The 23,049-nt window shown below is 37.5% G+C and overlaps 1 protein-coding gene across 4 annotated transcripts in view; it reads right to left on the bottom strand.

The window, feature by feature from the left end:
- Window positions 1-1,166: 1,166 nt before the first annotated feature.
- slit2 (slit homolog 2 (Drosophila)) overlaps window positions 1,167-23,049 on the bottom strand; it is an 81,779-nt gene continuing 59,896 nt past the window's right edge. For 2 of the 4 annotated variants that reach the window (XM_026203758.1, XM_026203759.1), the window contains 24 exons: window positions 22,784-22,947; window positions 22,306-22,329; window positions 20,355-20,505; window positions 20,045-20,119; window positions 19,393-19,536; window positions 19,015-19,158; window positions 17,806-17,972; window positions 17,417-17,549; window positions 17,096-17,164; window positions 16,055-16,126; window positions 15,050-15,121; window positions 14,879-14,950; window positions 13,019-13,182; window positions 12,497-12,621; window positions 11,950-12,047; window positions 10,698-10,837; window positions 10,011-10,104; window positions 7,117-7,254; window positions 6,769-7,009; window positions 6,549-6,679; window positions 5,492-5,646; window positions 5,129-5,414; window positions 4,830-5,038; window positions 1,167-2,744 (listed from right to left, as the gene is read on the bottom strand). In XM_026203758.1, the coding sequence (XP_026059543.1) occupies window positions 2,500-2,744; window positions 4,830-5,038; window positions 5,129-5,414; window positions 5,492-5,646; window positions 6,549-6,679; window positions 6,769-7,009; window positions 7,117-7,254; window positions 10,011-10,104; window positions 10,698-10,837; window positions 11,950-12,047; window positions 12,497-12,621; window positions 13,019-13,182; window positions 14,879-14,950; window positions 15,050-15,121; window positions 16,055-16,126; window positions 17,096-17,164; window positions 17,417-17,549; window positions 17,806-17,972; window positions 19,015-19,158; window positions 19,393-19,536; window positions 20,045-20,119; window positions 20,355-20,505; window positions 22,306-22,329; window positions 22,784-22,947 (3,313 nt within the window). In that variant the 3' untranslated portion in view covers window positions 1,167-2,499. The remainder of the gene's footprint in view (window positions 2,745-4,829; window positions 5,039-5,128; window positions 5,415-5,491; window positions 5,647-6,548; window positions 6,680-6,768; window positions 7,010-7,116; window positions 7,255-10,010; window positions 10,105-10,697; window positions 10,838-11,949; window positions 12,048-12,496; window positions 12,622-13,018; window positions 13,183-14,878; window positions 14,951-15,049; window positions 15,122-16,054; window positions 16,127-17,095; window positions 17,165-17,416; window positions 17,550-17,805; window positions 17,973-19,014; window positions 19,159-19,392; window positions 19,537-20,044; window positions 20,120-20,354; window positions 20,506-22,305; window positions 22,330-22,783; window positions 22,948-23,049) is intronic. The other 2 variants (XM_026203760.1, XM_026203761.1) reach the window with 1 other exon arrangement.

Here is a 23,049-nt window from a genome sequence, read left to right as displayed (position 1 = left end):
TTAAAGCCTAAACGCAATCACCAGAAGTAAAAAAGAAAAACGAAGGCTACATTATAAATAAACTAGACCACGGCCTCATGACTTCACCATCAAAAAAAAAAAAAACTCTCTGAAATGTTAAGTTAATACTTTGCAAGAGCATGATTATAAACACATGACGTGATGACGTGAGCCACTTTTTAAAAGAAAAAAATTATAATTCACAAGGGGGTATTACTTGATTAATTTTAAGTCGTAGAACAAACCATCAAACTATCTTGAGCTTGTGTTGACCACATATATCGATTTGAGTGCATTTTGATCATTAGCTAGTCATGAGTTTTGTGTCTAGAGTTTTTAAAGGTTCCAATATGCCAAAATTATTCGGAAAAAAACTAAACTTTATACCCTAAAAATGTTAACGTAAGCCTAAGACCTTCACCACACACAAAATTGCTGAGTACATGAATTGTAGTGGTTACACCTGTGGAATAATCAGCATTAAATTCTCCTTTCTTCTACTTTTTCAGAAAAAGAGAAAGGTGTTTTTGGAGACTGGCAAATTATTTTATTTAGTTATTTGCTACAACATCCTATTTTTGTTATAAATTAACCTAAGGCATTTTTTACATTCCGATCAGACTATTTAATTTAGCAGCACATTATGTCTCAGTCATGGTTTTTTTTTTAGGTTAGATTGACCTTTAATTAGCCGTTATTTAGAGACGGTTTGTGTAGTTGTCTGTTTTTATCCAAGATGTTTTGATGTTCTACTGTGAACGGGTGACAAAGAACACCAGCAGCACCAAGAGAAACACAGTAATGAATGAACTATGTCGCCACCTGCTGGCAACATAATCAATTCGTCAAATAATTATTTTTTGTTTAAAATCACTACACCAGATGGCGGCATTTATCTTATTATTTATTTTATTAATTAACATTATTTTTATATTATATTTTTATATAATCCCCCCGTCCCCGTTTGCAGAAAGTGTTACACATGTACACACACACACACACACACACACACACACACAATTGTGCTAATTGTGCAGGCAGCGGCCCTCCAGAAGGAGGATTAGACAGCCCTAATGTAAGTGATGTGTACAGTATAATCTTTGTCTGTGCATGTATGGACTTGGAGGCTCGGACACGTGTTTGTTAAATAGAGAGGAACAGCCTTGTAGAGGGAGGGGACATCTTTATTCATTGATCAGTAAAACAATTTGCTCAATGAATGAGCAACGTCCTCTACAATAAACATCAGCATCATCATCCAAAGTCTACAATACCAATTTAGCAGCAACATGTTAACAGGGGGGAAACAGAGTGGTAACAAAGTAGTATCATTTAGAAAAAAAGTCACAGTTTTTCTTTCTATCTGTATCATCAAAAAGGATTTGCAAGGAGGATATTTTAAAAAGAGGTTTATTGACAGCTATGGACGCTACTGTTATTTCGTTATTATTATTATTTTTTTTTAACTATGGCATGTGCTCTATACAGAATACATGGGGAAATTGTAACTATACATTTAAACTCTAATATAAAGCACATCTGTGTCACCATACAAATTTTTAGGAGATTCGACAAAAATATACAATGTTTTCACTTCACATTTGAAGATTTAGAACACCACTAAGTTGTTGTTTTTTTTTCTTGTTTTTCTATTTATTAATTTTTTTAATGGTAAATACAACAGTCCCATTGGTCAAACTAACCAAATGAAGGAGACACGACGTTAGTTATTCTACTCAGTAAGCTATGAGTGATTTAAATTGGTAAAAGGACGGATATAAATTAATATATATTAAGAAATTCCAACTGCAACTCCAGGGAAATGAAGGGCTATACCGAGTATAAGTAATGTGACAGTATTTTTGATACAATAAATACACAAGGTTTATAATGTGAATCGGAAGAGTGTGTGTGTTTGTGTGTGTACATGCTGGAAGAGATCATGTGTGTACACTTAATGACTAAGTTGTGTTTGTGTGTGTGAATGAATAGGAGCAGCTATGATAGTGTGTGTGTGTGTGTGTGTGTGTGTAGACTGTAAGGAAGTAGGAGGGGAGACCTCCACTATCAGCGAATCCGCTCGTAGTCTCCATAGTGATACTAGATCTCACCTTCATCCAAAGTCCAGGTGAAATGAGTTATAACAGTCCAGAAAACCACAAAAAAGAATGGCACAAAGTAAGACACGAAAAAGTGAACTGTGTCAACAGGGTGTGTTTGCTTTCCATTCTGGTCGGAGGTGATTTTGCCAAGGAAAAAAGTAATCAAAAATGTCACAGTACCCAATATGATGAAAAAAAAAAAAAATTCTAAAATCTATTTTTTGTCTTTTTTTTTCTCCGCTTCATAATAAAAAATAGGTTTGTTCTTTATCTTACAGTAATCCATTATCTCCTTGGAAGGAAAAAAACATTAGTCCAACACTGACGAAAAAAGGTCAAACAAAACAGGGGACTTCAAAAGAGGGGGATGTGAGCAAGTATTTCTTCTTTTGCGTTTTTAGGATGGACATTTTGTGCAGCCACACTTGACGATCTTTTCCACCTCCTGTACAAAAGAGGATCCGTCTGTGCATTGGAAGGTGTATTTCCTGCGTTTGCTGCGGAGGGGGGCGCAGCAGGAGGTCCCGTCCCCGCAGCTGCCCCGACACTCTAGACGGGAGACCTTCTCTGTGCTCTGGCACGCTGCGTAGCCCTGCTGTGTCTGATAGTGATCTCGGACCCGTTCCCCCCGACACGCCATCTCTACAAAGAGGACAAAAAAATCACTATGTAGAGCACTGCAGTAAGTTTCAAATATATAGCATGTTACATTTAGCATATCAATCATGATCTTTTTCTGTTATATTTTTACTGTGAAATTGAAAGGTGACTCCTAAGAAAATATAAAGAGTAAAAGCATAAAAAAGGAGTGGAGGGACGAGGGAGGAGTGAAGACGGCTGCAGAGTTTTATTAGTGATTAAAGGAGGGCAGACATTTATAGGAATAGTTCACCCAAAAATCATAATTTGTTTAAAGTTTACTTACCCTCGGGTTATCTAACATGTAGATGAGCTTGTTTCTTCATGGAAACATATTTGGAGAAATTTTGCATTACATCAGTTGCTCACCAATAGATCATATGCAGTGAATGGGTGCCGTCAGTTCAAACAGCTGATAAAAACATTACAATAACCCACAAGTACTTGACATGAACCCAGTACATCAGTTATATTGCTGTAAAGCCAAATGCTGCACGTTTGTAAGAAACAAATGCATCAGGGCATTTGAACTTTAAACCGTTTACAATAGAGTCGCTAATAATCCATAATAATGTTAACTTGATGGAACAAATCTATCCCCTGTCTTTATCTCACATCAAAATAAACAATAAACCATATATGTTCAGAACTGTTTTGGACTGGTTTCACTTTCAGAGCTCAATATGTCCATATTTCTCTCTTTATTCAGAAAAGATGACTTTTTCACTGAAGAAAGCAACATTATGGATAGGGGACACCAGGAAGCAAGCAACGGCTCTAAGTTTAAAACATCTTAATGATGGATTTGTTTATTAAAAACATGCAGCTTTTGACTTCACAAGATGTTAATATATTGATTATTGATGTGTGGTTCACTTGTGAATTATTGTGGTTTTTATCAGCTGTTTGGTCTTTCATTGTGACGGCACCCATTCACTGTAGAGGATCCATTGGTGAGCAATAATGCTAAATTTCCACAAATCTGTTCCGATGAAGAAACAAATGAATCTTGGATGGCCTGAGAGTGAGTACATTGACAGTAATTTTTCATTATTGGGTGAATTAATCCTTAACAATAAACACAGACACACACACACACACACACACACAACAACAACATGCATCCCTCACCTGGCGGACCTGAGTGGGGTCCATACCGCTTTCAGTAGCAGCTTGAAGGTTACAGGAAGGTTAAAAATGAGTGTTAGTAAAATAGCAATAATAAAAGCGTAAGACAAGCTTCTTACAGGGTTAGCACTTCAACATCAACAGCAAGCCACACAGAAGTTTAGAATTATAACACCGGCATTAAAGACATTTTTGACACATGCAAGCACAAGTTACAGTAGAGGTGAGTTAATAAGTATTGACCTTGTATAAAACATGAAATTCATCACCACAAAATATAAATTAGAAAGTTTTCAGTCTGTTTCTTAAAATTGTGAGAGAATGTCGCTTAAATGCCGTGTAAGTGTAATTTAATGTTCTTTTCTGAGGATGATTTTGATTTTGATTTAAATATACAATTTAAATCAAGGTAGGGGTACATTTAGGGTTCAAGATACAGATATTACAATTTTGCATGAAACTTACAATTATACAATGTTATCAGCCAATAATAATGTTATGTCCCATAACCAATAAACTCTACACTATGTTGTCCATATAAATTAAAAAATAAAACACTAAAAACTAAAACCTGAATTTAAGAATCACAGCATCCAAATTTCACAAACATCAAACTGAGATTTGGCTAAAGATTACATTTAAAAATGTTATTAAATCACGGGCAAGGAAAATAAAAATGGAGGAAATGAGTGGTTAAATATCCAATGGAACAATTGAAAAAAACTACTACTGTATATACTTTGCATCCCTAGGTAACATTTCTGTTGGTTGAGCTAAATGTTCATGCAACATTTAGATATTTGGTTTGAATTTATTTATTCATTAGTTGTATTGAAGAAAATTACTCCCTTCTAGTATTATTTAGTGGACATTTAATTGGAAATGGCAATGATATGTATTCTTCTAAAATGCATGTGCATGTGTAGGTTTTATATAGAGGGTGGAAGCAGCCCTCCGTACCTCGATCGCAGCTTGGCCCTGTGTAGCCGCTGTTGCACTCACAGTAGGCCTTCCCCAGCCCAGACACACGACAGCGCCCGTGTTTACACGCTATATACTGACAGGGACTCAACTGCTCCTCTTCATCACATAATACACCTGCAAAGCCTGGATGACAGCGACAGCTGTACGAGTATGAGTTTATGGGCAGACAGGAGCCGTGGATACACCTGACAGACAGACACACACATAAAAAATACTTTTATGAGGTGATCATTCTTGTATCATGAAACCAAGTTGTGCACTTGTTAGTCTCTTACTTGTTCCCGTCACATGGGTTGTTGATCTGCTGGTCACAAAGCGGGCCGGTCCATCCTGCCTCACACTCGCAGCTGAAGGAGGACTGTCCAGTAGCATGGCACTGTCCATGAGCGCACACACTCCGCTGGCAGGGCTGGCAGCCGGGCACCACCCCCTCCTGCAGCAGGAACTGCGTGAGGTCCTGGAGCTGGTCGTTAATGTACAGGTTTCGGATACAGCCGTGGAAACTCGAGCCGTTCCTCCCGGAGGAACGCAACGAGGCCATTCCAGACTGCTGAGGAATTCCTGAAGAGATAGTGGTTTATTATATTGACATTATACGCAATAACCATTTTTCAAATTGGCAAGTGTGTTTGACATACCACCGAGATAAAGTGGAGCAGGGCTGGGGACTGGGCTGGGGCTGCTGGCAGTGTTGATGGATTTGGGGCTTCCTCCATCAATGGAGAGAGACAGAGACTGATCCTTTGTCACCAGCTCCACTACATGAAAACTGCCATCATTTATAGTCTCAACACTAGAGAGAGAGAGAGAGCAGATGTGAACAGTGAGGATAATACCTGCAGACAGTGTTTTAGTTCCGTCATGAACAAGAGAAAGGTTTTAAATTGATTAGACATCAAAGGAATAAAGGCAAGGATTTTCAACAAGCTTTTTATAGAAGGTCTATGATACTTACCCCAACCCCATGCCAATTACTTTTGATCTAAAACTAATTTCTGTGAAACATTAAAAACAACACTAAACAAAGCTAAAGTTCAGCTTAATGTTCCATTCTTGCTTCCACATTAAAATATAAAGTCAAATTTGACATTTTAGTATACCAAATCTGACTATTAATAGATGCTTATTATCATGCCTATTACTAAAATTTTGGCTGTTTATTAGTACTTATAAAGCACATATTCTACATGACCATATTCTACATCCCTAATCCAACCCAATACCTAACAACTACCTTAGTAACTATTAATTATTATAATAAAAAAGTAAGTGAAATATTATAATTAGTGATGTATTATTAAAGTTTTTTAATACATATTTTACATATATAAATATATTTTACAATATATTCTGGAAGAAAAAAAAACATATTTTACTTCAGAAGAATCACATTTAATATTGAAACATTACATATGTCACTTTTTATTAATCAAATGAATCCTTGTTGAATTAAATAATAGATTTTTTTTATATCTTACTCAACTTTTAAATGTTAGTGTGGGTATATAATGTCTGTAAATATAATTTACTTTATTGAAAAAAAGCTAAGAAAAAGAAAACGATGTTAAGTCCTGATTTAGATATACTGTAGCTTATTGTAAAATGGATAGTTCCAACTCTAAATTGCTCCTGGATAAGCCTTTTTTAGTGCTGTAGAAGTGTTGTAAAATAACACCAGTTTAAGCGTGTGTGCACCTGTAGATGGCAGAAGGGGGGTAGAATCCAGAGTCATAACTGACTCTCAGTCGACCTCTGAAGAGCTCCACCGCAATGTGTTCATTATCGCCTTTATACAGCAGCACTCCATTATCCTCATCTGTAGCAATCTAGGACATGCATACAGAACACATGAGTATGCTCAAATGCATAGCTGATGAGGAATGAGCTTGATCTCACTCTTACTCTAGTGATGTACCTGTAGTGATATATTGGCCTGCTCTGTAATGAGGTTGGAGGGGATCTGCAAGAACGATTCTCTGTTGATGAAGTTGACGCTGACCAGCTTCTCACAGTGTATGCCTTCATAACCATGGAGACACTGACACACAGGATCCATTTCCTTGACAACACATTGTGCACCGTTGGCACAGTCATAGTGGTCACACGGACTTGTTCTCGGCAGGACCATTGGAGGGGAGAACTCACAGAACAACCCACTGCACACACACACACACACACACACAGAGTGAGATACGTATTTTACATGTTGAACTCCAATGATCTTTAACTGATGAATGTAGTGTGTTTTTGTATTTCTGCTCACCTGTACCCTTCTGGACACACACACGTGTAGCCATTCACAGCATCCGTACACTGAGCCCCATTTTTACACTTGTTATCTTCACAATCATCAAAATCCACCTCACAGTGTTCCCCGGTATAACCTGGAGTACACTCACACCTGCACAAACACACAAAAAATCATCACATTTAACATTTAAAACTCACAGGGGACCCAAAGAACCAAAGGTTGATGGATTATCTTGGCAAAAGAGAAGTGCTCACTAACACAGATTTAGACAGATTTGTGAACAATATTTGAGAGAAATAGGCCTTTTGTATACATAGAAAAAGTCTTAGATCTTTGAGTTCAGCTCATGAAAAATGGGGGCGAAAACAAAAGTGTTGCATTTATAATGTTCAGTATTGTATTTTATTTATCTAACACACATACTTAGCGTACAATTAAATTTTTTGCACATAATATACCTGTACATACATAATGCTCATTGTAAAATACCTGCCATACATTTTCAATTTGTATATTTTCATTCCTTATCTACCTATTTGTATTTTTTTATTTTTTATTCCATCTTGTGTTTTTTGTTCTGTCACTGTCATTATGTTGCACTGTGGAGATTCTGTCACTAAAACAAATTCCTCGTATGTGTGAACATACCTGGCAATAAAGCTAATTCTGATTCTGTTTCTGATTCTGGCATTTTAACAGTCTGTCACAGGATCTTTTAGGACTGGTGGGTGCTATTTTCTTCCTAGCCACTAGGAGGATGCTGGAGGGCACATGGTATGGGATAAAACAGGAAGCATCAGAGTAAGTGCTAAGGTCTGTTTGGTGCTGCCATATGGTTGTTTGCTAACTATCTTTCCAATCCTGTTTGAGAAACTGATTGTTTCCTGCTCAGACGTAAGTTAAATTGTTTGTGTGAAATGTTTGGGGGAACGGATGGGGAATCTATTTAGTAATTGATGTGTGTGATGTCTTTCTTGTAGAGGATTGGTTTGGGGATGTAGTTATTGTTCCTCAGGTGTGGATGTAGCTGCGTGATGTGACCAATACAAACTCTGCTTATTCTACTGGAGCACTTGTGTGATTCATTTGACGAGAGAAATAATGACTCACCAAACAACTAAGCATCATGGTCCACCTTGGCACCTACAGCTAAGCCTGACCTTTTTCATTTTTTGAACTATATGGAGTTAAGTGATGTTAACTAAAGTTCGGGAGCAGGGCCACGCCTCAAACAATCACCTGACTTCCAAAACCTCCATATATACCGGGCCACCTCATACTGCTCTGCTAGTCTCGTTCTCTCGAACCCACCCACCCTTCCCTCCCTTTCTCATCCATTCAGCCAACCTTATCCCGCATTATATTTCTATCAGGTTGTATCAGGGGGTCCTCATCGTCTGGCCTAAATATGTGCTAGAGACGGTACCCCCACCCTGAGTCTCCCTGAGCCATCATTCAAGATGCCCTGATCAACCTGACCATCATCCCATTCCCTCGTCCCCTTCATCCTCTTTCTACTCTTCCCCAGTTGCATAGCTTGTTTGTGGCGTGGTCCTAGCTAGTGAATGAGGCTTATTGACCTCGGATGATAGTGTTGGACATTTCAATACAGCCATATGTATATATAAGGCCATGATTGAAAATAATGAATTGATCGCTGTATAACAAGTCTATGTTTTGTGATATAGTGGGTTTTGGTGGAAAAGGAATGAGTAAAACTTTGAATTATATGAAGAAAGTAACATTGCACTTATAGGTGGAAGTGTTTATTTTAGTTCTTATTCCAACTGAGTTCAACTGAGTATTGCACACAAGATTACCCCTTTTTATATAGCTGGACTAGTGTAAAGAAGCTGGGACTGTTATAGTGTATATATATATATATATATATATATATATATATATATATATATATGAGCTGTAAGGGAATATCAGAACACAAACACAGAGCAGAACCTCAGAGACTCCAGCTGCATTCCTTACAGCTCTAGTGTTGTGTTAACATCTGCACCAATGGGCATAAAAACACACAAATGAACTTATGAGGTCTGCTTCTCACACATATCAGCAGAGAAGGAAACACACACACATACTGTACACATCTGATGGTTTCTAACACAACGATTGTTTTGGTCTGGTGGAGAGCGGAATGAAATAAAAGTCGAGATGAGAGAGAGAGAGAGAAGGGGACATCTGGAGGGGAGAGAGAGTGATGAAACTGAATCTACACAGGGTTTGGATCCAACAGAGAGACTTGAGTGACTGCAGAAGGGCAATTTTATAGGGAAGGATTTAAATGTCCCGTTTAAAGACACGTTCATATATGAGTTAGTACAGTACAAATGCACTGATTTAGAAAAGTATGGTGCGATATTGTCACGACTGGTCTCACAGAGCAATAATATACGGTAAATTATACAAATATTGTACTGTTCAAAGGATTGGGCTCAGCTATCATTTTGTGTTGTTTTTTAAATAAGTCTCTTTTTTGATGAACCAGGTTACATTTATTTGATCAAAAATGATAGAAATACAAAATATTAAATGTGTTAAATGTGTTTTAAAATGTAATTTTCAGTAGCTATTGCACCAGTATTCATAGTCACATGATCCTTCAGAAATCATTCTATTATGCTGATTTGGTGCTGAAGAATAATTTCTTATGAATAATATTTTTTTCTTTAAATTTTTGATGCTAAAAACTTTGTAAATCTTATTGCCAAAAGCAGCCCAGCAACTTTTAAATGCAGCTTTGTTTTCAGGTGGATGGATAAAAACCTGTGCATCTCTATTAGACAGAAAATCTGAGAGTCTTGCCAATTTGTTTCATATGGTCAGTAAAGAAATTGGATTCATAGTTTGAGGCTAACTTCATAATACAGGTAGTGAGGATGTCAGTGACTTACATGAATCCTTTAGTGGTTAGAATACATTTCGAGTCGTGCTGACACAGGTTGAGCTCTGAAGCGCAGAAATCCAGCTTATCTTCACACAGCTCCCCTGCACACACACACACACACACACACACACACACACACACACACACATACAATATAACCAGACATAAACAGTAGGAAGCGTTTACAGTAAGAAAACAAGAGTCACATCCCATTAAACCAGGAGGAGTGTGTTTGCAGGAGTGTAGGGTAGTATCTGATTAATAAATCTTACAGTGGGGAAGATGACAAAAAAAACAATACTCTTCTAGAAGACCAACAATACAATACTCCTCTATTGACAGAGGAGAAGCCAGAGTAACATCAATGAGTGCGTGTGCACGTTTCATACTTTCGCAGGCACAGAGGACGCACTAGCCAGAAACAGCAAAGGATAGAGACAGACAATGGGAGGATGAACTGAAAGAGAGTGAACTAACCTTTCTCCACCTCATTATTATTAGCAGCTAGTAGAAAAAGAGAAACATGTAGCAAGAGAAAGACAGAAAAACAAAGAAATACAAAGGATGTGTTTGACATGTTAGCATGTTGGCTCAAGCAGCACATTAGCATGTTAGCATCAGACAGTTAAACACAAAGCACAGAGAACACAGAGCGCTGAGCATGCGACTTTCCTTGTGTTTGTGTGTGTGTTACCTGTGTATTCAGGTGAGCAGAGACAAGTGTAGTTGTTGATGCCATCCACACATGTTGAGTTATTCTCACAGTCATTGTCTTCACAGTCATCAATATTTATCTCACATTCGTCGCCCTCAAATCCATCTGGACACACACACCTGAACATAGACATACAATGAAGGTGTAAAACGTTTTAATTCTTTTGAAATGTTTATTTCAATTAGGGAAACTATATGACCAGTATTGTTATTCTATATAATATATATTCTATATAATGATTTATTTCTATGTAATGTCTACATGTCTCTAACAGTTCAATGTTCTAGATATTACATTGCCTACATGTGTTTCGGGTCCTCCCTTAATTTTTTTTACTATTTCTTCACAAAGGTGTAGGTATGGGTGCTTAGAAATTCTTATCACATCATCTCTTTTTTTGTTTTGGGGTCAGTAAAACTTTCTTGTGAGAGAAGTTACTAAGTGCACTCAAGTTTCATGTGTGTGCGTGAGTGAAGATTGAAACCCTACACAGTCCAGCATTCAACTAAGCTTGTTTAAGTTTAAATTTAGTATTAGCACTTATGATTTATGATAATGCATTTACAAGTACATTACCAGGTTCCAAATTCACACCATTGTTTGAACCCAGGGTTGAGTGAATATTTTGATAGCGCTACAGAGCTGTAGTGTTTTCACTCTTTCGGAAATTACCCTCTGAATGACTTACTTATGGTTGTCTCTTCGCATTAAACTGCGACAGAAGAAATGATTTTATGCACTGTGCGTGTATGTCTGTGGGTGTATTATATTACAGTACCTAATCAACATGTAAAGCAGAAGTTCTCAAATGAAACTTCTTATTCACCAACACAAAGGATTCATTAGCATTGATCAGTATATGACTGCAGCTGAACCTGAGCTTACCCCATCACACACACTCAGACACATTCGTCTTCGCTGTGTGTGTGTGTGTGTGTGTCCACAGAAAGGCTTTTGATTGGCTGATTAAGTGCATGAGTGAGCTCAGATCAGTTTCAGACACTTCAGTCTGATTAAGATAGATTAGACACACTCTGTCCATAAAGTATATTCATTACTGGAGCAACAGGGACACACACACACATCTGAGCATTTGCTTAATGTACTAAATGAAAGCCACATTCAACATGGCCTGAATACATGAGTTCTTTATCGGTCTCATATACATATCAGTTGTCATTTTAAAAAGGTTTGGAATTTCGATGATGATGATGATCAAGGTCTGTCTCACCAGTGAGTGTTCTCCTCTCCGTCCTTCAGATGACAGGTGCCTCCATTCTGACAGGGGTTACTGATGCATGCATGAATTGGTTCCTCACAGTCTTGGCCCTATATGAACAAGCAGGTTGCATTACAAATCCACATCCCCACATCAATCTTCCATACTTGCTTTTCCCCACGTACTGTACATACGTTACTTTATACAGATGAGTGAGCATATACACGCATGCAGATATTTCAGGGCATTCCAGGTTTAGAAAATCAATTTATATAAACAGAGAGCAAGATGAAACCACATCATTTTTGGAAGATAATTTGGATATGACTCCAGTTCCCCTTCTATCAGTTTTTATGTATTTGCTATTTTATCTGCCTGTCATGTGAAAAGTCTGCTGTCTTCAAAAGTATTAGCGCTCCTTTCCTTGAACATATATCACACAACGCCATCATGTACCAACTGGGCACAAATGGTGTAAAACAAGTTGTGGGTATGGTGTTAAATACCTTAACACAACCGCTAATGAGATGTTTTTGTTTGTGTTTAGGTGTGTTAGTACCTTGAAACCATATGGACAGGTGCATCTGTAAAAATCGACAGGATGGTTACTGCAGGTTCCGTCATTTTTGCAAGGGTTGGATAAACAAGGGTTACATTTTGCCAAAATGCTCACATCCACCGGACCTATGCAAAATGCAGAGGAAAAGAAGAAATTACACGGCATGTTATACACACAAACAGAAATAACACAAATATACAAGCAAACACTTACAAACACACATAGGATTGAACAGGTAAAGCATCACAAAATTGGCTCACAACTAACACAAGTCACTTTCATTTCTGAGGAAAGGTTAGGTGGCAGATACAGGGGGCTGGGTTTAGGAGCTTAGATTGGGCTCTTATTGACTTCCTTACCTGGCACAGGAAAACCACAAGTCCCCGACACCTCTACAAATGTACCAATCAAATCACATTACTTACAATATTAATATCTGTGCATGTAAGCTAGTGTTAGAGTTAGTACTAATGCCCTCTCTGTGACTGGACGAGTGTGTCTGAAGTGTCCGGGTGGGTTTACCTGTGCATGTGAATTTCTTGGAGGGTGTAGTCAGCAGTAGTTTGTCGGTCATCTCTCCAGGACCGGTACACCGCGCAATCCCAGGCTCCTTGTAGCCGCTCTTTACCCAGTCAGAGAGCCACTGCATGTGACAATCACAGTACAGAGGGTTTGCTCCCAAAGCCCTGCAGGAAACACACACATTACACATCTTCTCCAAAAAAATTGGATGATAAATTAATCAGTGATGCAAAAATAAAATGATAGTGATATTAAGTAGTGTGTGTCTTGGCTAATTTTTCTGAAGTAACACCATCCAACAGTGACATTAGCGGATGAAGTTTCATAGGGAGCTGCCATGTGTCAGATTGTTGAGTTCTAATAGAGCATGAGTTTAATGGGGGGTAGTTCCTCCATGCTGCTCTGATTGGCTGATTGCCCTGTCAATGCAGTAATGCCTGCCTATCACGTTCAACAGTACGCAAATCAGTCTCAGTGCATCAAACTCGTGGAGAAGAATAGTCTAATTATGCACTTGAACATCACTACATTTGGTCACGATTGTATCGATAGTAACTTCATATGAAACACAAAATTGTCTATTAAAGGTATTTTAGAGCCCTCAGAGCTGAATTAAACAGTTGACAAAACAGGGCTGGGAAGTGTGACAATATACATTGTGAGGACGTTTGTAGTTATTAAGAGTCTATTGTTAAATATCTTGCCATTTTGTTTATATAGCAAAATGTCAAGAAATTCACAGTACTTTAAATTGATGAAACACAGAGAAAATAAAGAGAAAATAAGAAAATTATTATAATTAGCATTATTTGAAGCAATGTACAAAAAAAAAAAAAAAAATCACACACTGGATGTGACTTTAATTTGGGATTAACTCTTTCCCCGCCAGCATTTTTTTTTAAGTTGCCAGCAACCGCCAGCGAATTATTATTATTATTATTTTTTTTTATGATTTTCACTAAACATTGACGGTCTCCAGTATATTTTGCTGTATGAATATTTTGATAGGTAATTCACCAAAATAAATATAAGAGCCTCTACTTATTTTTTTTTTCTTTTCTGTTTTATTCTAACTTGAAGCATTCTTTTTTTAACAACATTTGAGGTTTCATAAAAATGCATAATTTTGAGAATTTTTTTTTTTACCAAAAACTACATCTGGATAATATTCAGTACAATTATCAAAGCATGAATTAAGACAAATTGCTTGCATTAACACCTCCAAAGTTTGCACAGACATATACTACTTCCTGGATCAACATTTTTCTCCGTAACATTATGCAGCTTTCATTTATATGCTGTCTATTGCTGATGGTCGATCGCATTATCTGTTTACATAAGAAATCGTTCGTTTCTCTATCCTGTTCATGTGTGTTTTTGTTCAGGAGGTTTTTGTACTCGTTCAGAAGATGTGTAATAGTGCCCCCGAGTGTATAACAGTGAAAACGTGAAAAGCCATAAAAACTCAATGGATAGGAAACGTTGTCTTCTAAATGAAGAGATATCGATTCAGTGGTGGGGAAAGAGTTAATAAACAGCTATGCATAAACAATTAACATTATGATATTGTTTTTTTGATGACCTCATGTGTGCAGTAATCTGAAGATTTGTTTTACTCAGCTGTCAGACATAATTACACTTATGAAATAGATCCATGGGATTTATATTTTTAAAAAAAGGTAATCGTGGGAGACCGAGAACTCAAGCAATCTGTGGCTGCAGAACCCCAAGTTCAGACAAAGAAAGTGTGTCAGTGTGGTTGTGTGAGAGTAAAAGAAAGAACCAAAGTACATCCAGCTGTCAAAACCTATTTGGTGCTCTCATAAGTGCTTGTGTGTGTGTTCATTCTGAGGTACTTACAGGTGGGAGAGCGAGGACAGATCTTTGAAAGCCCCATCTGGGATCACAGCAATATCATTACCATGGAGAGACCTGCAGAGAGAAGAGAGAAATGAAGCCATCCAAGAGAGTCCAAAACACATAAATCAAAGTCTAATAGCAAACACACACACATATCAATGAGGTACTCACAACAGGCGCAGAGACTTGAGGCCATCGAAAGCTTTTACAGGAATACACCTCAGTCTGTTGTAGCTTAAAATTCTGGGACGAAACAAAATATATTACAGTACTTGCAAAAACAGGTTTGCATAGAAGCATCAAGCCATACAAACTTTAAATGTTTTTTTGCAACTTTCAAAAATAAATTACTGAAATAAATTAAATAAGATAATCTAATTATCTAAATATATGTCTAAAATGATGTAGCAAAAAAAAGTCACCCCTGTATTTATACATACTGCACATACACTTTAGTGCACACATAATTTCAAGAAAAACAACACTGTTAAAATTCACACCCACACACATTTTTATGGTTTATGGGGACTCTCCATAGACGTAATGGTTTTTATACTGTACAAACTGTATTTTGTATCGCTCTACACCAACCCTAGACCTATCCCTTACAGAAAACTACTGGCAATTCTTTTATTTCATAAAACAAAGTTTTTTATGTTTTTTAAGCCTTTTGTTTTATGGGAACACAGGAAAACTTTGTTTACGATGTAGGACCCATGTCATTTTACACATTTGTGTCCTCATAAACCATATATACCAGAAGACACACACACACATACATTTTTATGGTTTATATGGACTCTACATAGACGTAATGGTTTTTATACTGTACAAACCATATTTTCTATCCCTATACCAACTCTACACCTAAACCTACCGCTCAGAGGAAACTTTTAGATTTTCAAAAAAACTAATTCCGTATGATTTATAAGCCTTTTGAATTATGAAGACACTGAAAGTGTCCTCATAAATCAAATTCACATTGTAATACCAATGTTATTATACAAATTTGTGTCCTCATAAACCACAGAAACAACCGCGCGCACACACACACACACACACACCCCCACACACACACACACAATGCACAGCTACAGGCATACACAACCACACTAGTGTTTGCACAAAAAACACACAGACACACAAACCGAAGCCATAGATCATGTTGACACTCACAGGGTGAGCAGCTCGGACATGTTACTGAAGCTGTGGTTGGACAATGTGCTGATCTGGTTATTACTCAAATCGCTGCAAGAAAACACACACACACACACACACACACGCACACACACAAAGGCAGAGTGTTATGAGCCACAAGAAAGAAAAAAAAACACTTAAAGCCAACATTTAAGGGGAAAATGGCAATAACACAATGTTGTATAGCATTAAAAAGCAAAACATTCTTTATATGTAGGAGTTTTTCATTAATCGTTTTTCTTCTTTTTTCTTTTTTGGAATATTTAAAACTAATTATCCCAAAGAATTATCACAAGGAATTACATATGACACTGTACATGGTTTAATGCATGGCATAAGACAATGCACATGCAAACTTCTATGTTAAAGACACTAAGACGGCTGAACTTTAATGCAGTATGCAGTGACCTTTAAAACTGCAAACAGCAAACACAAAGCATGTACAATAGTAATGCGTTAGACTTGAAAACATAATACAACATACAGCAGCATTCAACATCTTGGATGCATTGCTTCACTTGAATGAACTTCTGTGGAAATTTGCATTCATGAAAATAATACCTTCAAATACCATGTCTTATAAATTACTCAAAACCAGAGGTTCTTAATCCTGATCCACATTTTGTATGTCTCTCTTATAAAATAATTAACAGCAACGTAGAATGAAAAAAATGAGCAATCAATCATATTTAATTGACAAATTTCCATTTTTGTGTGTGTGCTGTATAATGATCATTGTTAATTAGTACTTTATTCATTTGGTATGCTTGGTGGAGATGGAATATGCTCTCATAGCGCAGGAAATAAGGGGAGAAGCCAAAATAAACCCTCAAATTACAGCTACAAACATTTGGATTTTCTGGCATTGGCTGGATGTGAGAAAATGGATCAAACACCATATGTACAGAACTCCATTTAAAACAGTGCAGGTCTGCTACGATTGGCTGGTTTTAAAGGGGCAGGGCCCTGATAACTGTGAAGTATTTGTGATTGGGTGACCACAGAGAGGGCTGTACCTACATGAGAGTGAGGTGTTTATAATTGGATAGTTCCAGAGGGACTTGCGTGAACTGGTTGCCATCGAGATAGCTATCAGAAAAAGACAAACAAGTTATTACTCAAACACAGAGGAAATAGCACATTAGCAACACTGTAATGGGAGAAACTTCAAAGACGTATATATAGCAGCCCTGTATTATTTCAGACGTTAGATATGTTGGTGGAGACAGTTGGGTTTACAAAAAAGGTGTGCTTGGATCAGACAAGGGGATTTTTGGAAATGGCCATTTATTATGAAATCGCTGTGAGGTTTGAGGCTGTAGTGTGTTTGTGCACACTCACAGTTCTGTAACGTCTTTAGGAATGCCTTTGGGTAAAACCTTAAGTCCCTTATTACTGCAGCGAACCACCGTATCCAAACACGAACACTCAGCAGGACAGCGAGCCAGGGGTGAACAGCTATTCTCATCATTACCTGTACACACACAAAGAGAAAATTAATCAGCATGTAAATGTTCTCATTTATCAGAGGCCGGGAATAATGAAATTTGAAATGAACTTTTCGATATGCCAAAGTGAATGTTTTCATAAGCTTGCCTGAGTTTGTGTAAAGGAAAGATAACAATGAGCTGTGCTCAAGTTAGCGTAACAGATCTTATCAAAGACTTATTAGGACCTAGAAACAAGATCTTCTAACACACATGCACCCCCAAACACACTCATTGCCGTACCGTCTTCACAGGCAAAGTCTTGAATGGCCACATCTTGAATAGGGATCTCCTTAAGGAAGTATGGGCTCTGACAGCGGGGGTTACCCGTGACAATCCGCTTCTTACGGAGCCATTCCCCTAGCCAGGCCAGATGACAGTTACAGATAAACGGATTGGCCAGCAAGTTCCTGTGGGATCACGTAAGAAAAAAATATTTAGTAAAACATTCCAGAAGCTCACAAACAAAAGCTCAGTTTCAAAACCGAATGAGCTGCTTGCGTAGGCACACTACTGTCTTGAAAGCCAGGCAACTTTACCAAATCAAATGGCAGATGAGGCGAGAGAAATGTTTATTATAAACTCAGATTTTGTTAAATAAGTAACAATGTGACCTGTTTTTAAGTTCACTGCTTTATCATAGTATTTGTGTTTTTTTCTTGTAATTTCATAATTTCATAAGTATCATGGAATTAATTTATCAAGTTGCTAATGTGAATCTGTATTAAGCCCAGTTTTCTGTATAAAATGCTATTTGAGTGAAACACTTTCTTTTTATGTAGATTGATTCATATTGGTCACCCCCTTAAAGGGACAGTTCACCCAAAAATGTAAACTGTGACATTCCTTTACTCTCCCTCATGTTGTTACATACCTGTTGTTTTTTTTCTTTTCTTATGTTGATCATAAAAGAAGATATTTTGAAGAATGTTGGTAATCAAACAGTTGATGGTCCTCACTGACTTCCACGGTATTTCTTTCCCTACTATGGAAGTCAATGGGGACCACAACTGTTTCCTTCTTCAAAATTATTCAAAATATCTTCTTTTGTGTTCAGCCTTAATTACAAGCTTTTAGCAATTATGCAACTTCTGTTTAGAACAAAGAAGTCCATACAACACCTTTAGCAATAACGAAACAGAGGAATGACTTCATGATTTCTTTTTTCCTGCGGATGAACATTCCAGCATTGACAGCCAATAAGAATCCACCCAACTTTAACAAAATTTAACATTTAAAGCAGCAGACATAACTACTGCATGTGCTAATACAAATATTGTTATAGATTTCATTACAGTTATCATTCTTAGTGTGAACAGGTCATTAAGATAAGGATGTTTCTTCAGAAGACAGTCACCTACTGTTTTTAGGTAGCAAGGCAGCTAGCTCGGTTTTGGGACAGCTTTACTGAAACAAAACAAAACACTGTTGATACTGTGATTTGATACTCACAGTGTTGAGAGGGAATGTAGTGTGTCAAAGGCTCCAGGGGACATGGAGGTGATCAGGTTATCATAGAGGGAGAGCAGTCTCACAGAGCTCAGACCAGTAAAACTACCGTTATTGACACAGCTTATCTTGTTACTCCTCAACATCCTGCACATGACAAACACACACACACACACACACACACACACACACACACACACACACACACATAATCATTTAAAACAGCCAGAAGCTGCAGATTTGGTTTGGAACACACAGACCAGTGTGCCCACATCTGAGAATAAAATCATACCTAGATATTATTTTTTGATAGCATCTGGATGCATTGTCCTGAAGTTCAATCAAGTGATTCAGTCAAGTGTGCAAGCATGTGATACTCACAGTGTGCGGAGGCCGCTGAGGCCCTTCAGCATGCTGTAGTGGACACTCTCTAAGCGATTGCTCGTCAGTATGAGTTCGTTCACTCCAGTGGCCCCCTCAAATGTGCCTTCCTCAATATCTGTGATCTTATTATTACTAAAATTGCTGTAAAACAAAGCAAGTTGGCATTGTACTTTTAGTGCTCTCATGATGGTGGCATAAAGGCTGGAATATGCTACATAATTTGGCGAAAGTCAGAGCCAGTCTGTAGATTTAAGTTAACAGATTTCATAGACAATCAAGTGTATGATGGTCACAGACTCTGTTTTTTAAGCTTCAGACTATGATTCCATCCAGTCCGAGGATATCAAACATATTTGATATTTTGAGCCGATTTTAGATTGTGTATTGTTTTCATTTGTCACGCATCTCCTAACACCAAGGCGCATGTTTCTGCATGGATTCGTTCTGATCGAAATGACTTTAAAGTCTGGTAGTGCATGATCCTCAGTCATTTAGTGTATGATGGCCAGTTTTTCTTTTGAGACTATTAAAATTCGGTAACTGTATGATGCTCAGTATTTTAAGATCTCATCACTTTTTAAAACCGTGTAGTGTATTCCAGCCTTTAACTGTATAATAACAGACGACAAACGCACAGAAAGAGACTTACATTTTGCGTAGCTGAGGAAGCTTCTTAAAGATTCCTGTAGCCTCCAGCACTGTAAATTCATTATTGTTCAAGCGGCTGCATAGAAAACGAATGAAACACACAGAACACCATAAATCATTTGTTGATTAATTAATCTGTATGTGTTTATATGTTTATAAGCAATAATGTATAGCAAGGTTGTGCACTATTCAGAATATAATCTATATTAACTTTCAATTATTAGGAATGAGTAGACAATGTTAAGTGAGTAAATGAAGACAGAATTTCATTTTTTGGCTGAACTAAACCTTATTAAACGAGAGACACTCACAGTTCTGCTGTATATTGAGGTATGTGGTCTGGAATCTTTGTGAGCTTTTGTCCAGAGCAGTCCACTGTGGTTCCTTCACAGCGACACTTCTCTGGGCACGCCAGGTCAGCGAAGCAATCCCCACCTAGTTTTGATCTGTAGTCTTCCACACCTATACACATAACCACACAGACATCACACCATTACACATCACACAATCCCATATAAAGTGTGTATGAGAGAAATAGAGGACAGAGAGAGAAGGAGAGGAGTACGTTTGGGTGAAAAGGTAGAGTGGTAAAACTAGAGGGCCACTAGGAAGGAGGACCTTAAATGTTAATTGTGCTAGACCAGAGGAAACTCAGTTATCACCATGGCAATTATGATATTATCATCTTAAACAACACATAGGGCCATGCTGACCTAGCCATGACTTTGGAGAGTTGTGTACAGACACACAGACACATGCTTATAAGTGCGAAGAGACAATGCACGTATTCTTAACTGCACGTTCATACAAATTAAGACAAAAAACATTTACACACACACACACACACACACACACACACATACACACACACACACACATACAAAGGTTGTTTTGTTGTTGCTTGCCATGCTGTAGATGCTGCAAGACCTTCCATGGTGCTTGACAGAACCATGTATTAGTCCGAGTCTGCAACCACATGGTTAGATCAAGCACAAAGGAAAACCCCGCTGAATTTCCTCCACAAGATACAGAGAGAGAAAGAGAAACAAAGAATTGAGAGCTAAAGAATGAGAAAGTAATTTGTTTAGCTGTGATAAACTAATGGAGAGCATGGTAGAGAGAGGAGATATGCAGGAGAAAAAAAGAGAAGAGAGAAACAGAAGAGTGTGGCAGGAATATTGCAGCTGTTGTACAGTAAATAAACATGAACCAGCAATTATAGGCACAGTCAAACACACACGTACAGGTTCAATTCACACTGTGTGCTTCATAAACCTCTGAGCACATGTTCACATATATTTGGGTTCCTGGTCTGTGATTGGTTGGGGTTGAGGGGGGAGGGGCTTGTTGGGTGATGTCTTACTGGTCTTGTGTCAGTTACTTACACTTATTGATATGATGAATCCCTGAGTGTGTGTGCGAGAAAGGAAGAGAGACAATATGTAATACACTCAAAAAGCCAAACCCTAATACCTGCGAACACTGGAAAACCTGTGTCTTAGTTCCATGCCACTGTGTGCTATTTGTGAGCATGCACACAGCAAGAGTGACACTGATCAGGTTGGTGAAGCTTTGACAACAAATTAACATTAGACTGAAGCGCCACTGTGTGCTTGCTCTCTAGCAACAAATGACCATATTTGTATTCTGGTTTTAAAGCACATTCACATCCCAGTTCTTATAACTATAGTATTCACATTGTTTTTTTGTTTTTATAAAGCCAAATAATATTTTTTTTTCAGGAAAACATACATTTAATTACATATTTACACAAGTTATATTATATTAATTATATATATACTATCAATAAAAAGTTTGGGTCCAGTAAGGGATTGTGAGAGTAAGTTAGTAAGTAAATAAATAAATAAATATTCAGCTTCTATTCAGTAAAGATACATTAAAATATGCAAATGACTTTTAAAAAATTATAAATAAAATCTGGTTGGAGGGGTTCAAAGGGTCACCTTGTTTTATTATTATTTTATTTCTTTGTAAAGAAGATTTTTGACAATACTACTGTTTTACTGTATTTTTGCTAATTTTTTTAATAATAATGTATTTGATTCTGATTAGATTATGAGTATTGTCATTGACCCACGGTCTACACAAGAACACAGCACCATTATGCTTTGCTCTTCTATGCAAATAAAGCAAAATTCTCTCTGCATAATAATGTGCATGTCATTTGCGTGCATTAGAGTAGTAGTCCAAAAGCTTTTGTGCAGTACACACACAGACAAAATGTTTAGTAGCTGAACATACCTGGTATAAAATATTGCTCTTTAGCTAAACAAAGAGAGATACACAGAAAACTGAGAGGAAAGCTGTGTGTATGTAGATCAATACATGAATATGAATATTGATCAAAGAATCCTGCTCATTTATAACACCACAGCGATCAATACTCAACTGACAGACAGTAAACTAATAATACTCCACCCTCCACACACACATTTGAATCCTGATTTATAATCAGTTTAGACAGGAGAAGATAACTCATGCTGAGACCTTCAGAACTGTGTATATGTCTGTGTAAGTGAAAGCTGACTAAGATGTTAACACCCTTGACTGCACGCGCGCACACACACACACACACACACACATTCTCAGTGATGCTAAAGTCCATGGTCAATAATAGACAGGAACAGGTAGGGTCAAGACTTAGCATCTGTAAGCTAGTCTGGCAATTTGCAAAATATTACACATATTATGAACTAGCGATTTTCATAGCTGTATGTACCTGAACAGCGGAACTTTTTGCTCTTGATCTGACCAATGCGTTTGTTAGCAAGCCGACGCGGACTGGTGCATCGAGCTCCGCTGGTCTCAATCGGGTTGTCTTGCAGGTAGTCAGCTAACCACTTCAAATGGCAGTCACACATAAATGGGTTCTGGGCCAAATGACTGATAAACATAAAATATTCAACAAAATTATGAATGACGGTCTTAAATAAAGTTAAACATTTCTTGAAAAACCAAATATGTTTTACTCTCAACCTACTGACC

This window comes from Carassius auratus, chromosome 26 (genome assembly GCF_003368295.1).
Source record: "Carassius auratus strain Wakin chromosome 26, ASM336829v1, whole genome shotgun sequence".
NCBI lineage: Eukaryota > Metazoa > Chordata > Actinopteri > Cypriniformes > Cyprinidae > Carassius > Carassius auratus.
The sequence above is the reverse complement of the archived record's forward strand: the minus strand, read 5'-3'. Positions and strand labels throughout refer to the sequence as shown.